Source organism: Procambarus clarkii, chromosome 13 (genome assembly GCF_040958095.1).
Source record: "Procambarus clarkii isolate CNS0578487 chromosome 13, FALCON_Pclarkii_2.0, whole genome shotgun sequence".
Taxonomy (NCBI): Eukaryota; Metazoa; Arthropoda; class Malacostraca; order Decapoda; family Cambaridae; genus Procambarus; species Procambarus clarkii.
In genome coordinates this window covers 28,895,722-28,910,718 of record NC_091162.1, presented here as the reverse complement: position 1 = coordinate 28,910,718, position 14,997 = coordinate 28,895,722, and the positions used below count along the sequence as shown (strand labels likewise).

Here is a 14,997-nt window from a genome sequence, read left to right as displayed (position 1 = left end):
GTTCCCTGGGTGTTGTGTGTTTGTTCCCTGAGTGTTGCGTGTTTGTTCCCTGAGTGTTGCGTGTTTGTTCCCTTGGTGTTGTGAGTTTGTTTCCTGGGGGTGGTGTGTGTGTGTGTTTGTTCCCAGGGTGTTGTGTGTTTGTTCGCTGAGTGTTGCGTGTTTGTTCCCTGGGTGTTGAGTGATTGTTTCCTGGGTGTTGTGTGTTTGTTCCCTAGTTATTGCGGGTTTGTTTGCTTGGTACTGTGTGTTTCTTTGTTCCTTAGGTGTTGTGTGTTTGTTCCCTGGATGGTGGGTTTTTCTTCCTTGGCTGTTGTGTGTTTGTTCCCAGGGTGTTGTGTGTGTTTGTTCTCTGGCTGTTTTGTGGTTGTTCCCTGGTAGGTGTATGTGTTTGTTCCCTGGGTGTTGTGTGTGTTTGTTGCCTGGGTGTTGTGTGTGTTTGTTGCCTGTGTGTTGTGTGTTTGTTGCCTGGGTACTGTGTTTTTGTTCCTTGGGTTTCGTGTGTTTCTTCCCTGGGTGTTGTGTGTATTACCTGGGTTACCTGGTTGATGGGGTTCTGGGAGTTCTTCTACTCCCCAAGCCCGGCCCGAGGCCAGGCTTTACTTGTGAGAGTTTGGTCCACCAGGCTGTTGCTTGGAGCGGCCCGCAGGCCCACATACCCACCACAGCCCGGTTGGTCAGGCACTCCTTGGAGGAATAAATCTAGTTTCCTCTAGAAGATGTCCACGGTTGTTCCGGCAATATTTCTTATGCTTGCTGGGAGGACGTTGAACAACCGCGGACCTCTGATGTTTATACAGTGTTCTCTGATTGTGCCTATGGCACCTCTGCTCTTCATTGGTTCTATTCTGCATTTTCTTCCATATCGTTCACTCCAGTATGTTGTTATTTTACTGTGTAGATTTGGTACTTGGCCCTCCAGTATCTTCCAGGTGTATATTATTTGGTATCTCTCTCGTCTTCTTTCTAGTGAGTATATTTGGAGGGCTTTGAGACGATCCCAATAATTTAGGTGCTTTATCGCGTCTATGCGTGCCGTATATGTTCTCTGTATTCCCTCAATTTCAGCAATCTCTCCTGCTCTGAAGGGGGAAGTGAGTACTGAGCAGTACTCAAGACGGGACAACACAAGTGACTTGAAGAGTACAACCATTGTGATGGGATCCCTGGATTTGAAAGTTCTCGTAATCCATCCTATCATTTTTCTGGCTGTCGCAATATTTGCTTGGTTATGCTCCCTAAACGTTAGATCGTCGGACATCATTATTCCCAAATCCTTGACATGCTGTTTTCCTACTATGGGCAGATTCGATTGTGTTTTGTACCCTGTATTATGTTTCAGATCCTCATTTTTGCTATATCTGAGTACCTGGAATTTATCACCGTTAAACATCATGTTATTTTCTGCTGCCCAATCGAAAACTTTGTTAATATCTGTTTGTAGTTTATCAATGTCTTCAGCAGAGGTAATTTTCATGCTGATTTTTGTATCATCTGCAAAGGATGACACGAAGCTGTGACTTGTGTTTTTGTCTATATCTGATATGAGAATAAGAAACAGCAGTGGTGCAAGGACTATACCTTGAGGTACAGAGCTTTTAACTGCGCTCAGATTCGATTTTATATGGGTGACCGTTACTCGCTGAGTCCTGTTTGACAGAAAACTGAGTATCCAGCGTCCTACTTTACCGGTTATTCCCACTGACTTCATTTTGTGTGCAATCACGCCATGGTCACATTTATCGAAAGCCTTTGCGAAGTCCGTGTATATCACATGAGCATTCTGTTTTTCTTCTAATGCCTCAGTGACTTTGTCGTAGTGCTTAAGTAGCTGTGAGAGGCACGATCTTCCCGCTCGAAATCCATGTTGGCCTGGGTTGTGAAGGTCATTGGTCTCCATGAAATTGGTGACCTGACTCCTAATCACTCTCTCAAATACTTTTATTATGTGCGATGCTAGTGCAACTGGTCTATAATTCCTTGCCAATGCTTTGCTCCCTCCCTTGTGTAGAGGAGCTATGTCTGCATCTGGTATCTCTCCCGTGTCCATGCTCTTCCTCCACACTATACTGAGTGCCTGTGCTATCGGCACTTTGCATTTCTTTATAAATATTGAATTCCATGAATCTGGACCCGGGGCCGAGTGCATGGGCATGTTTTCAATATCTCTTTCAAAATTTAGCGCGCTCGTGTTGATATCAGTTATATTTACCGGGGTTTGAATATCCCGCATAAAGAAATTGTCTGGATCTTCCACTTTCATGTTGTTTATTGGAGTGCTAAACATGTCCTCATACTGCTTTTTTAGGATTTCACTAATTTCTTTGTCATCCTCCGTGTATGAACCTTCACTTGTACGAATAGGTCCAATACTGGCAGTGGTTTTTGCTTTTGATTTCGCATATGTGAAGAAGTATTTTGGGTTTTTCTTTATTTCCTGAATTGCTTTCTGTTCTAACTGCCTTTCTTCAGTTTGATATGAGAGTTTCAATTTCCGCTCTATTTCTTCAATCTCCCTATTTAAGTTATTCCTTCTTTGACGGTAAATTCGTGTCTGCATAACCATTTCCGTTATTTTTTTTCTTCGTTCATAGTGTCTTCTGCATTCTCTTTCTACGCTGGACCTCTTTCTGGCTTTCCTCAAAGGAACATGTTACAGACAGACTTGATACGCTTCCGAAGTGTTGTGTGTTTGTTCCCTAGATAGAGTGTTTTTGTTCCCTAGGTGGTGTGTGTGTTGTTTCCCTGGGTGTTGTGTGCTTGTTCCCTAGGTGCTCTGTGTGTTGTGTGTTTGTTCTGTGGGTGTTGTGTTTGTTCTGTGGGTGTTGTGTGTTTGTTCTGTGGGTGTTGTGTGCTTGTTCCCTAGGTGCTCTGTGTGTTTGTTCCCTGGGTGTTCTGTGTGTTTGTTCCCTGGGTTTTATGTGTGTTTGTTCCCTGGGTGTTCTGTGTGTTTGTTCCCTGGGTTTTATGTGTGTTTGTTCCCTGGATGTTATATGTTTTTTCCTGGGTGTTGTGTGTTTGTTGTGGGTGTTTTTTCGTTGGGTGATGTGTGTTTGTTCCCCTGGGTTTTGCGTGCTTGTTCCCTGAGTGTTTTGTTTATTTGTTCCTTTTATTGTAGTGTTTTTATTCCTTATTATTGTGTGTTTCTTCCCTGGGTGTTGTGTGTACTCACCTAGTTGTGCTTGCGGGGGTTGAGCTCTGGCTCTTTGGTCCCGCCTCTCAACTGTCAATCAACTGGTGTACAGGTTCCTGAGCCTATTGGGCTCTATCATATCCACATTTAAAACTGTGTATGGAGTCAGCCTCCACCACATTACTGCCTAATGCATTCCATCTGTTAACTACTCTGACACTGAAAAACTTCTTTCTAACGTCCCTGTGGCTCATCTGGGTACTCAGTTTCCACCTGTGTCCCCTTGTTCGTGTCCCACCCGTGCTGAAGAGTTTGTCTTTGTCCAACATGTCCTTTCCCTTGAGAATTTTGTAGGTGGTTATCATGTCTCCCCTTAGTCTTTTGTTCTCCTGGGATGTGAGGCTCAGCGCCCTTAGCCTTTCCTCGAAACTCATTCCTCTCATTTCCGGGACCAGTCTGGTGGCATACCTCAGAAGCTTCTCTAACTTCGTCTTGTGTTTAACTAGGTGTGTGTTTGTTCCCTGGGTGTTGTGTTTGTTCTGTGGGTGTTGTGTGTTTGTTCCCTGGGTGTTGTGTTTGTTCTGTGGGTGTTGTGTTTGTTCTGTGGGTGTTGTGTGTTTGTTCTGTGGGTGTTGTGTTTGTTCTGTGGGTGTTGTGTGTTTGTTCTGTGGGTGTTGTGTGTTTGTTCTGTGGGTGTTGTGTGTTTGTTCTGTGGGTGTTGTGTGTTTGTTCTGTGGGTGTTGTGTGTTTGTTCTGTGGGTGTTGTGTATTTGTTCTGTGGGTGTTGTGTGTTTGTTCCCTGGGTGTTGTGTTTGTTCTGTGGGTGTTGTGTGTTTGTTCTGTGGGTGTTGTGTTTGTTCTGTGGGTGTTGTGTTTGTTCTGTGGGTGTTGTGTTTGTTCTGTGGGTGTTGTGTGTTTGTTCTGTGGGTGTTGTGTGTTTGTTCTGTGGGTGTTGTGTGTTTGTTCTGTGGGTGTTGTGTGTTTGTTCTGTGGGTGTTGTGTTTGTTCTGTGGGTGTTGTGTTTGTTCTGTGGGTGTTGTGTGTTTGTTCTGTGGGTGTTGTGTGTTTGTTCTGTGGGTGTTGTGTTTGTTCTGTGGGTGTTGTGTGTTTGTTCTGTGGGTGTTGTGTGTTTGTTTTGTGGGTGTTGTGTGTTTGTTCTGTGGGTGTTGTGTGTTTGTTCTGTGGGTGTTGTGTGTTTGTTCCCTGGGTGTTGTGTTTGTTCTGTGGGTGTTGTGTGTTTGTTCTGTGGGTGTTGTGTTTGTTCTGTGGGTGTTGTGTGTTTGTTCTGTGGGTGTTGTGTGTTTGTTCTGTGGGTGTTGTGTTTGTTCTGTGGGTGTTGTGTGTTTGTTCTGTGGGTGTTGTGTTTGTTCTGTGGGTGTTGTGTGTTTGTTCTGTGGGTGTTGTGTGTTTGTTTTGTGGGTGTTGTGTGTTTGTTCTGTGGGTGTTGTGTGTTTGTTCTGTGGGTGTTGTGTTTGTTCTGTGGGTGTTGTGTGTTTGTTCTGTGGGTGTTGTGTGTTTGTTCTGTGGGTGTTGTGTTTGTTCTGTGGGTGTTGTGTTTGTTCTGTGGGTGTTGTGTTTGTTCTGTGGGTGTTGTGTGTTTGTTCCCTGGGTGTTGTGTTTGTTCTGTGGGTGTTGTGTGTTTGTTCTGTGGGTGTTGTGTTTGTTCTGTGGGTGTTGTGTGTTTGTTCTGTGGGTGTTGTGTGTTTGTTCTGTGGGTGTTGTGTTTGTTCTGTGGGTGTTGTGTGTTTGTTCTGTGGGTGTTGTGTTTGTTCTGTGGGTGTTGTGTGTTTGTTCTGTGGGTGTTGTGTGTTTGTTTTGTGGGTGTTGTGTGTTTGTTCTGTGGGTGTTGTGTGTTTGTTCTGTGGGTGTTGTGTTTGTTCTGTGGGTGTTGTGTGTTTGTTCTGTGGGTGTTGTGTGTTTGTTCTGTGGGTGTTGTGTTTGTTCTGTGGGTGTTGTGTTTGTTCTGTGGGTGTTGTGTTTGTTCTGTGGGTGTTGTGTGTTTGTTCTGTGGGTGTTGTGTGTTTGTTCCCTGGGTGAGGGGTGGGAGAGAAGGGCGGGAGAGTAGCGTGGGAGAGAAGGGTGGGAGAGTAGCGTGGGAGAGAAGGGCGGGAGAGTAGCGTGGGAGAGTAGCGTGGGAGAATAGCGTGGGAGAGAAGGGCGGGAGAGTAGCGTGGGAGAGTAGCGTGGGAGAGAAGGGCGGGAGAGTAGCGTGGGAGAGTAGCGTGGGAGAGAAGGGCGGGAGAGTAGCATGGGAGAGTAGCGTGGGAGAGAAGGGTGGGAGAGTAGGGTGGGAGAGTAGGGTGGGAGAGAAGGGTGGGAGAGTAGGGTGGGAGAGAAGGGCGGGAGAGCAGGGTGGGAGAGAAGGGTGGGAGAGTAGGGTGGGAGAGAAGGGTGGGAGAGTAGGGTGGGAGAGAAGGGCGGGAGAGTAGGATGGGAAAGAAGGGCGGGAGAGTAGGGTGGGAGAGTAGGGCGGGAGAGTAGGGTGGGAGAGTAGGGTGGGAGAGTAGCGTGGGAGAGAAGGGCGGGAGAGTAGGGTGGGAGAGAAGGGCGGGAGAGTAGCGTGGGAGAGAAGGGTGGGAGAGTAGCGTGGGAGAGAAGGGCGGGAGAGTAGGGTGGGAGAGTAGCGTGGGAGAGAAGGGCGGGAGAGTAGGGTGGGAGAGTAGCGTGGGAGAGTAGCCTGGGAGAGAAGGGCGGGAGAGTAGGGTGTAAGAGTAGCGTGGGAGAGTAGCGTGGGAGAGAAGGGCGGGAGAGTAGGGTGGGAGAGTAGGGCTGGAGAGTAGGGTGGGAGAGAAGGGCGGGAGAGTAGCGTGGGAGAGTGGCGTGGGAGAGAAGGGCGGGAGAGTAGCGTGGGAGAGAAGGGCGGGAGAGTAGCGTGGGAGAGAAGGGCGGGAGAGTAGCGTGGGAGAGAAGGGTGGGAGAGTAGGGTGGGAGAGAAGGGCGGGAGAGTAGCGTGGGAGAGTAGCGTGGGAGAGAAGGGTGGGAGAGTAGCGTGGGAGAGTAAGGTGGGAGAGTAGGGTGGGAGAGTAGCGTGGGAGAGAAGGGCGGGAGAGTAGGGTGGGAGAGTAGCGTGGGAGAGAAGGGTGGGAGAGTAGTGTGGGAGAGAAGGGTGGGAGAGTAGCGTGGGAGAGAAGGGTGGGAGAGAAGGGTGGGAGAGTAGCGTGGGAGAGAAGGGTGGGAGAGTAGCGTGGGAGAGAAGGGTGGGAGAGTAGCGTGGGAGAGAAGGGTGGGAGAGAAGGGTGGGAGAGAAGGGTGGGAGAGAAGGGTGGGAGAGAAGGGTGGGAGAGAAGGGTGGGAGAGTAGCGTGGGAGAGAAGGGTGGGAGAGAAGGGTGGGAGAGAAGGGTGGGAGAGAAGGGCGGGAGAGAAGGGCAGGAGAGTAGCGTGGGAGAGTAGGGCGGGAGAGTAGCGTGGGAGAGAAGGGCGGGAGAGTAGGGTGGGAGAGTAGCGTGGGAGAGAAGGGTGGGAGAGTAGCGTGGGAGAGAAGGGTGGGAGAGTAGCGTGGGAGAGAAGGGTGGGAGAGAAGGGTGGGAGAGTAGCGTGGGAGAGAAGGGTGGGAGAGTAGCGTGGGAGAGAAGGGTGGGAGAGTAGCGTGGGAGAGAAGGGTGGGAGAGAAGGGTGGGAGAGAAGGGTGGGAGAGAAGGGTGGGAGAGTAGCGTGGGAGAGAAGGGTGGGAGAGAAGGGTGGGAGAGAAGGGTGGGAGAGAAGGGTGGGAGAGAAGGGTGGGAGAGTAGCGTGGGAGAGAAGGGTGGGAGAGTAGCGTGGGAGAGAAGGGTGGGAGAGAAGGGTGGGAGAGAAGGGTGGGAGAGTAGCGTGGGAGAGAAGGGTGGGAGAGAAGGGTGGGAGAGAAGGGTGGGAGAGAAGGGTGGGAGAGAAGGGTGGGAGAGTAGCGTGGGAGAGAAGGGTGGGAGAGTAGCGTGGGAGAGAAGGGTGGGAGAGAAGGGTGGGAGAGAAGGGTGGGAGAGTAGCGTGGGAGAGTAGCGTGGGAGAGTAGCGTGGGAGAGTAGCGTGGGAGAGTAGCGTGGGAGAGAAGGGTGGGAGAGTAGCGTGGGAGAGTAGCGTGGGAGAGAAGGGTGGGAGAGTAGCGTGGGAGAGTAGCGTGGGAGAGTAGCGTGGGAGAGTAGCGTGGGAGAGAAGGGTGGGAGAGTAGCGTGGGAGAGTAGCGTGGGAGAGAAGGGTGGGAGAAGCCACACACAGCTTTGGGTTCAATTCTTAAAGGTGCATTGCGGACCTCCCCCTTCCTCTGTCTCCCAGCAAGCTACGCAGCACACCTTGTCCCAGCACACCTAGCCCCAGCACACCTTGTCCCAGCACACCAAGCCCCAGCACACCTAGCCCCAGCACACCTAGCCCCAGCACACCTAGCCCCAGCACACCTAGCCCCAGCACACCTAGTCCCAGCACACCTTGTCCCAGCACACCTAGCCCCAGCACACCTTGTCCCAGCACACCTAGCCCCAGCACACCTAGCCCCAGCACACCTTGTCCCAGCACACCTAGCCCCAGCACACCTAGCCCCAGCACACCTAGCCCCAGCACACCTAGCCCCAGCACACCTAGTCCCAGCACACCTAGTCCCAGCACACCTAGTCCCAGCACACCTAGCCCCAGCACACCTAGCCCCAGCACACCTAGCCCCAGCACACCTAGCCCCAGCACACCTAGCCCCAGCACACCTAGCCCCAGCACACCTTGTCCCAGCACACCTAGCCCCAGCACACCTTGTCCCAGCACGCCTAGCCCCAGCACACCTAGCCCCAGCACACCTAGCCCCAGCACACCTAGCCCCAGCACACCTAGTCCCAGCACACCTAGTCCCAGCACACCTAGTCCCAGCACACCTTGTCCCAGCACACCTAGCCCCAGCACACCTAGCCCCAGCACACCTAGCCCCAGCACACCTAGCCCCAGCACACCTAGCCCCAGCACACCTTGTCCCAGCACACCTAGCCCCAGCACACCTTGTCCCAGCACACCTAGCCCCAGCACACCTAGCCCCAGCACACCTAGCCCCAGCACACCTAGCCCCAGCACACCTAGTCCCAGCACACCTAGTCCCAGCACACCTTGTCCCAGCACACCTAGCCCCAGCACACCTAGCCCCAGCACACCTAGCCCCAGCACACCTAGCCCCAGCACACCTAGCCCCAGCACACCTTGTCCCAGCACACCTAGTCCCAGCGCACCTAGTCCCAGCGCACCTAGTCCCAGTACACCTTGTCCCAGCACACCTTGTCCCAGCACACCTTGTCCCAGCACACCTAGCCCCAGCACACCTAGCCCCAGCACACCTTGTCCCAGCACACCTAGCCCCAGCACACCTAGCCCCAGCACACCTTGTCCCAGCACACCTAGCCCCAGCACACCTAGCCCCAGCACACCTTGTCCCAGCACACCTAGCCCCAGCACACCTAGCCCCAGCACACCTAGCCCCAGCACACCTTGTCCCAGCACACCTAGCCCCAGCACACCTAGCCCCAGCACACCTAGCCCCAGCACACCTAGCCCCAGCACACCTAGCCCCAGCACACCTAGCCCCAGCACACCTTGTCCCAGCACACCTAGCCCCAGCACACCTTGTCCCAGTACACCTTGTCCCAGCACACCTAGCCCCAGCACACCTTGTCTCAGCACACCTAGTCCCAGCACACCTTGTCCCAGCACACCTAGCCCCAGCACACCTAGCCCCAGCACACCTTGTCCCAGCACACCTAGCCCCAGCACACCTAGCCCCAGCACACCTAGCCCCAGCACACCTAGCCCCAGCACACCTAGCCCCAGCACTCCTAGCCCCAGCACACCTTGTCCCAGCACACCTAGCCCCAGCACACCTAGCCCCAGCACACCTAGCCCCAGCACACCTAGCCCCAGCACACCTAGCCCCAGCACACCTAGCCCCAGCACACCTAGCCCCAGCACTCCTAGCCCCAGCACACCTTGTCCCAGCACACCTAGCCCCAGCACACCTAGCCCCAGCACACCTAGCCCCAGCACACCTAGCCCCAGCACACCTAGCCCCAGCACACCTAGCCCCAGCACACCTAGCCCCAGCACACCTTGTCCCAGCACAGCTAGCCCCAGCACACCTAGCCCCAGCACACCTAGCCCCAGCACACCTAGCCCCAACACACCTAGCCCCAGCACACCTTGTCCCAGCACTCCTAGCCCCAGCACACCTAGCCCCAGCACACCTAGCCCCAGCACACCTAGCCCCAGCACACCTAGCCCCAGCACACCTAGTCCCAGCACACCTAGCCCCAGCACACCTTGTCCCAGCACACCTTGTCCCAGCACACCTAGCCCCAGCACACCTAGTCCCAGCACACCTAGCCCCAGCACACCTTGTCCCAGCACACCTAGCCCCAGCACGCCTAGCCCCAGCACACCTAGTCCCAGCACACCTTGTCCCAGCACACCTAGCCCCAGCACACCTTGTCCCAGCACACCTAGTCCCAGCACACCTAGCCCCAGCACACATTGTCCCAGCACACCTTGTCCCAGCACACCTAGCCCCAGCACACCTAGCCCCAGCACACCTTGTCCCAGCACACCTTGTCCCAGCACACCTAGCCCCAGCACACCTTGTCCCAGCACACCTTGTCCCAGCACACCTAGTCCCAGTACACCTTGTCCCAGCACACCTTGTCCCAGCACACCTTGTCCCAGCACACCTAGCCCCAGCACACCTAGCTCCAGCACTCCTAGCCCCAGCACTCCTAGCCCCAGCACACCTAGCCCCAGCACACCTAGCCCCAGCACACCTTGTCCCAGCACACCTTGTCCCAGCACACCTAGCCCCAGCACACCTAGCCCCAGCACACCTTGTCCCAGCACACCTTGTCCCAGCACACCTAGCCCCAGCACACCTAGTCCCAGCACACCTTGTCCCAGCACACCTAGCCCCAGCACACCTTGTCCCAGCACACCTAGTCCCAGCACACCTAGCCCCAGCACACCTTGTCCCAGCACACCTTGTCCCAGCACACCTAGCCCCAGCACACCTAGCCCCAGCACACCTTGTCCCAGCACACCTTGTCCCAGCACACCTAGCCCCAGCACACCTTGTCCCAGCACACCTTGTCCCAGCACACCTAGTCCCAGTACACCTTGTCCCAGCACACCTTGTCCCAGCACACCTTGTCCCAGCACACCTAGCCCCAGCACACCTAGCTCCAGCACTCCTAGCCCCAGCAATCCTAGCCCCAGCACACCTAGCCCCAGCACACCTAGCCCCAGCACACCTTGTCCCAGCACACCTAGTCCCAGCACACCTAGTCCCAGCACACTTTGTCCCAGCACACCTAGCCCCAGCACACCTTGTCCCAGCACACCTTGTCCCAGCACACCTAGTCCCAGCACACCTTGTCCCAGCACACCTAGTCCCAGCACACCTAGTCCCAGCACACCTTGTCCCAGCACACCTAGCCCCAGCACACCTTGTCCCAGCACACCTTGTCCCAGCACACCTTGTCCCAGCACACCTAGTCCCAGCACACCTAGTCCCAGCACACCTTGTCCCAGCACACCTAGTCCCAGTACACCTTGTCCCAGCACACCTAGCCCCAGCACACCTTGTCCCAGCACACCTTGTCCCAGCACACCTAGTCCCAGCACACCTAGCCCCAGCACACCTAGCCCCAGCACACCTTGTCCCAGCACACCTAGTCCCAGTACACCTTGTCCCAGCACACCTTGTCCCAGCACACCTAGTCCCAGCGCACCTAGTCCCAGCGCACCTAGTCCCAGTACACCTTGTCCCAGCACACCTAGCCCCAGCACACCTTGTCCCAGTACACCTAGCCCCAGCACACCTAGTCCCAGCACACCTTGTCCCAGCACACCTAGCCCCAGCACACCTAGCCCCAGCACACCTAGCCCCAGCACACCTAGCCCCAGCACACCTTGTCCCAGCACACCTAGCCCCAGCACACCTAGCCCCAGCACACCTAGCCCCAGCACACCTAGCCCCAACACACCTAGCCCCAGCACACCTTGTCCCAGCACTCCTAGCCCCAGCACACCTAGCCCCAGCACACCTAGCCCCAGCACACCTAGTCCCAGCGCACCTAGTCCCAGTACACCTTGTCCCAGCACACCTTGTCCCAGCACACCTTGTCCCAGCACACCTAGCCCCAGCACACCTAGCCCCAGCACACCTTGTCCCAGCACACCTAGCCCCAGCACACCTAGCCCCAGCACACCTTGTCCCAGCACACCTAGCCCCAGCACACCTAGCCCCAGCACACCTTGTCCCAGCACACCTAGCCCCAGCACACCTAGCCCCAGCACACCTAGCCCCAGCACACCTTGTCCCAGCACACCTAGCCCCAGCACACCTAGCCCTAGCACACCTAGCCCAAGCACACATAGCCCCAGCACACCTAGCCCCAGCACACCTAGCCCCAGCACACCTAGCCCCAGCACACCTAGCCCCAGCACACCTAGTCCCAGCACACCTAGCCCCAGCACACCTTGTCCCAGCACACCTAGCCCCAGCACACCTAGCCCCAGCACACCTAGCCCCAGCACACCTAGCCCCAGCACACCTAGCCCCAGCACACCTAGTCCCAGCACACCTAGCCCCAGCACACCTTGTCCCAGCACACCTAGCCCCAGCACACCTAGCCCCAGCACACCTAGCCCCAGCACACCTAGCCCCAGCACACCTAGCCCCAGCACACCTTGTCCCAGCACACCTAGCCCCAGCACACCTAGCCCCAGCACACCTAGCCCCAGCACACCTAGCCCCAGCACACCTAGCCCCAGCACACCTAGCCCCAGCACACCTAGTCCCAGCACACCTAGCCCCAGCACACCTTGTCCCAGCACACCTAGCCCCAGCACACCTAGCCCCAGCACACCTTGTCCCAGCACACCTAGCCCCAGCACACCTAGTCCCAGCACACCTAGCCCCAGCACACCTAGCCCCAGCACACCTAGCCCCAGCACACCTAGCCCCAGCACACCTAGCCCCAGCACACCTAGTCCCAGCACAACTCGGCGTTTAGTACACCTGGTGAAACTTGTTGTTGTTCTTAGCAGTGTCTGGTACACCTGGTGAAGCCTCTTGTTGATGTTAGTAGCGTATGGTACACCTGGTGAAGCCTCTTGTCGTTGTCAGTAGCGTCTGGTACACCTGGTGAAGCCTCTTGTCGTTGTTAGTAGCGTCTGGTACACCTGGTGAAGCCTCTTGTCGTTGTTAGTAGCGTCTGGTACACCTGGTGAAGCCTCTTGTCGTTGTTAGTAGTGTCTGGTACACCTGGTGAAGCTTGTTGTTGTCGTTGGTAGCTTATGGTTCACGTAGTGAAGATTGTGATTATTAGTAGCGTGTGATACACCTGGTGAAGCTTCTTGTTGTTGTTAGTAGCGTCTGCTACACCTTGTGAAGCTTGAAGCTTGTTGTTGTTGTTAGTTGCTCCTGGTTCACCTGATGAAGCTTGTTGTTAGTAGCGTCTGGTACACTGGTGAAGCCTCTTGTTGTTGTTGTTAGTTTGCGTCTGGTTCACCTGGTGAAGGGAAATGTCAGCACTGTGGAGAAATGTCCGACACACCACTGGAACATTATCTAACACAGTGCACAGTTACAAACCCATTAAGATTTCAACTTAGATTCAACAGAGCAGAAGTTGTTAAAACACTTATGGCAAAAGAACTTGTTAAACACATATGGCAAAATCTTACTGAAGCGACCATACGAGTTATAAATACTCATACTCCGCCCAACAAAAAAAAAATCCTGGTGAAGCCTCTTGTTGTTAGTTTCGTCTTGTGCAACTGGTGAAGCTCGTTGTTTTTGTTAGTAGCGTCTGGTACCCCAGGTGAAGCTTGTTGTTGTTGACCAGACCACACACTAGAAGTTGAAGGGACGACGACGTTTCGTTTCAGACTTGTTGTTGTTGTTAGTAGCGTCTGGTACACCTGATGAAGCATCTTGTTGCTGTTAGTAGCGTCTGGTACACCTGATGAAGCATCTTGTTGTTGTTAGTAGCGTCTGGTACACCTGATGAAGCATCTTGTTGCTGTTAGTAGCGTCTGGTACACCTGATGAAGCATCTTGTTGCTGTTAGTAGCGTCTGGTACACCTGATGAAGCATCTTGTTGCTGTTAGTAGCGTCTGGTACACCTGATGAAGCATCTTGTTGCTGTTAGTAGCGTCTGGTACACCTGGTGAAGCATCTTGTTGCTGTAGTAGCGTCTGGTACACCTGATGAAGCATCTTGTTGTTGTTAGTAGCGTCTGGTACACCTGATGAAGCATCTTGTTGCTGTTAGTAGCGTCTGGTACACCTGGTGAAGCATCTTGTTGCTGTAGTAGCGTCTGGTACACCTGATGAAGCATCTTGTTGCTGTTAGTAGCGTCTGGTACACCTGATGAAGCATCTTGTTGCTGTTAGTAGCGTCTGGTACACCTGATGAAGCATCTTTTTGTTGTTAGTAGCGTCTGGTACACCTGGTGAAGCATCTTGTTGCTGTAGTAGCGTCTGGTACACCTGATGAAGCATCTTGTTGCTGTTAGTAGCGTCTGGTACACCTGATGAAGCATCTTGTTGCTGTTAGTAGCGTCTGGTACACCTGATGAAGCATCTTGTTGTTGTTAGTAGCGTCTGGTACACCTGATGAAGCATCTTGTTGCTGTTAGTAGCGTCTGGTACACCTGATGAAGCATCTTGTTGCTGTTAGTAGCGTCTGGTACACCTGATGAAGCATCTTGTTGTTGTTAGTAGCGTCTGGTACACCTGGTGAAGCATCTTGTTGCTGTAGTAGCGTCTGGTACACCTGGTGAAGTCTCTTGTTGTTGGTAGTAGCGTCTGGTACACCTGGTGAAGCATCTTGTTGCTGTTAGTAGCGTCTGGTACACCTGATGAAGCATCTTGTTGCTGTTAGTAGCGTCTGGTACACCTGGTGAAGCATCTTGTTGCTGTTAGTAGCGTCTGGTACACCTGATGAAGCATCTTGTTGCTGTTAGTAGCGTCTGGTACACCTGGTGAAGCATCTTGTTGCTGTTAGTAGCGTCTGGTACACCTGGTGAAGCATCTTGTTGTTGGTAGTAGCGTCTGGTACACCTGGTGAAGTCTCTTGTTGTTGGTAGTAGCGTCTGGTACACCTGGTGAAGCATCTTGTTGTTGTTAGTAGCGTCTGGTACACCTGGTGAAGCATCTTGTTGCTGTTAGTAGCGTCTGGTACACCTGATGAAGCATCTTGTTGCTGTAGTAGCGTCTGGTACACCTGGTGAAGTCTCTTGTTGTTGGTAGTAGCGTCTGGTACACCTGGTGAAGCATCTTGATGTTGGTAGTAGCGTCTGGTACACCTGGTGAAGTCTCTTGTTGTTGTTAGTAGCGTCTGGTACACCTGGTGAAGCATCTTGTTGCTGTAGTAGCGTCTGGTACACCTGGTGAAGTCTCTTGTTGTTGTTAGTAGCGTCTGGTACACCTGGTGAAGCATCTTGTTGTTGTTAGTAGCGTCTGGTACACCTGATGAAGCATCTTGTTGCTGTAGTAGCGTCTGGTACACCTGATGAAGCATCTTGTTGCTGTTAGTAGCGTCTGGTACACCTGGTGAAGCATCTTGTTGCTGTTAGTAGCGTCTGGTACACCTGATGAAGCATCTTGTTGCTGTTAGTAGCGTCTGATACACCTGATGAAGCATCTTGTTGCTGTTAGTAGCGTCTGGTACACCTGGTGAAGCATCTTGTTGCTGTTAGTAGCGTCTGGTACACCTGGTGAAGCATCTTGTTGCTGTAGTAGCGTCTGGTACACCTGATGAAGCATCTTGTTGCTGTTAGTAGCGTCTGGTACACCTGGTGAAGCATCTTGTTGCTGTTAGTAGCGTCTGGTACACCTGGTGAAGCATCTTGTTGTTGTTGATGGTAGCGT

At 53.5% G+C, this 14,997-nt stretch overlaps 1 protein-coding gene across 1 annotated transcript; it reads right to left on the bottom strand.

The window, feature by feature from the left end:
- Positions 1-7,337: 7,337 nt before the first annotated feature.
- LOC138364444 (PPE family protein PPE34-like) lies at positions 7,338-14,647 on the bottom strand. The gene is made up of 2 exons (XM_069324079.1): positions 14,104-14,647; positions 7,338-12,106 (listed from the first exon to the last, which is right to left on the bottom strand). The coding sequence occupies exons 1-2, from the start codon at positions 14,645-14,647 to the stop codon at positions 7,338-7,340; spliced, it is 5,313 nt and encodes a 1,770-aa protein (XP_069180180.1).
- Between the last annotated feature and the right edge of the window lie 350 nt (positions 14,648-14,997).

What these genes read in the sequence shown, in the direction of transcription:
- LOC138364444 (XM_069324079.1), bottom strand. Translation starts at nt 14,647, where the DNA reads ATGCTTCATCAGGTGTACCAGACGCTACTACAGCAACAAGATGCTTCA. An exon ending in AACAAGATGCTTCACCAGGT is followed by an intron (nt 12,107 to 14,103) that starts GTACCAGACGCT and finishes TGCTGGGACTAG; the next exon opens with GTGTGCTGGGGCTAGGTGTG.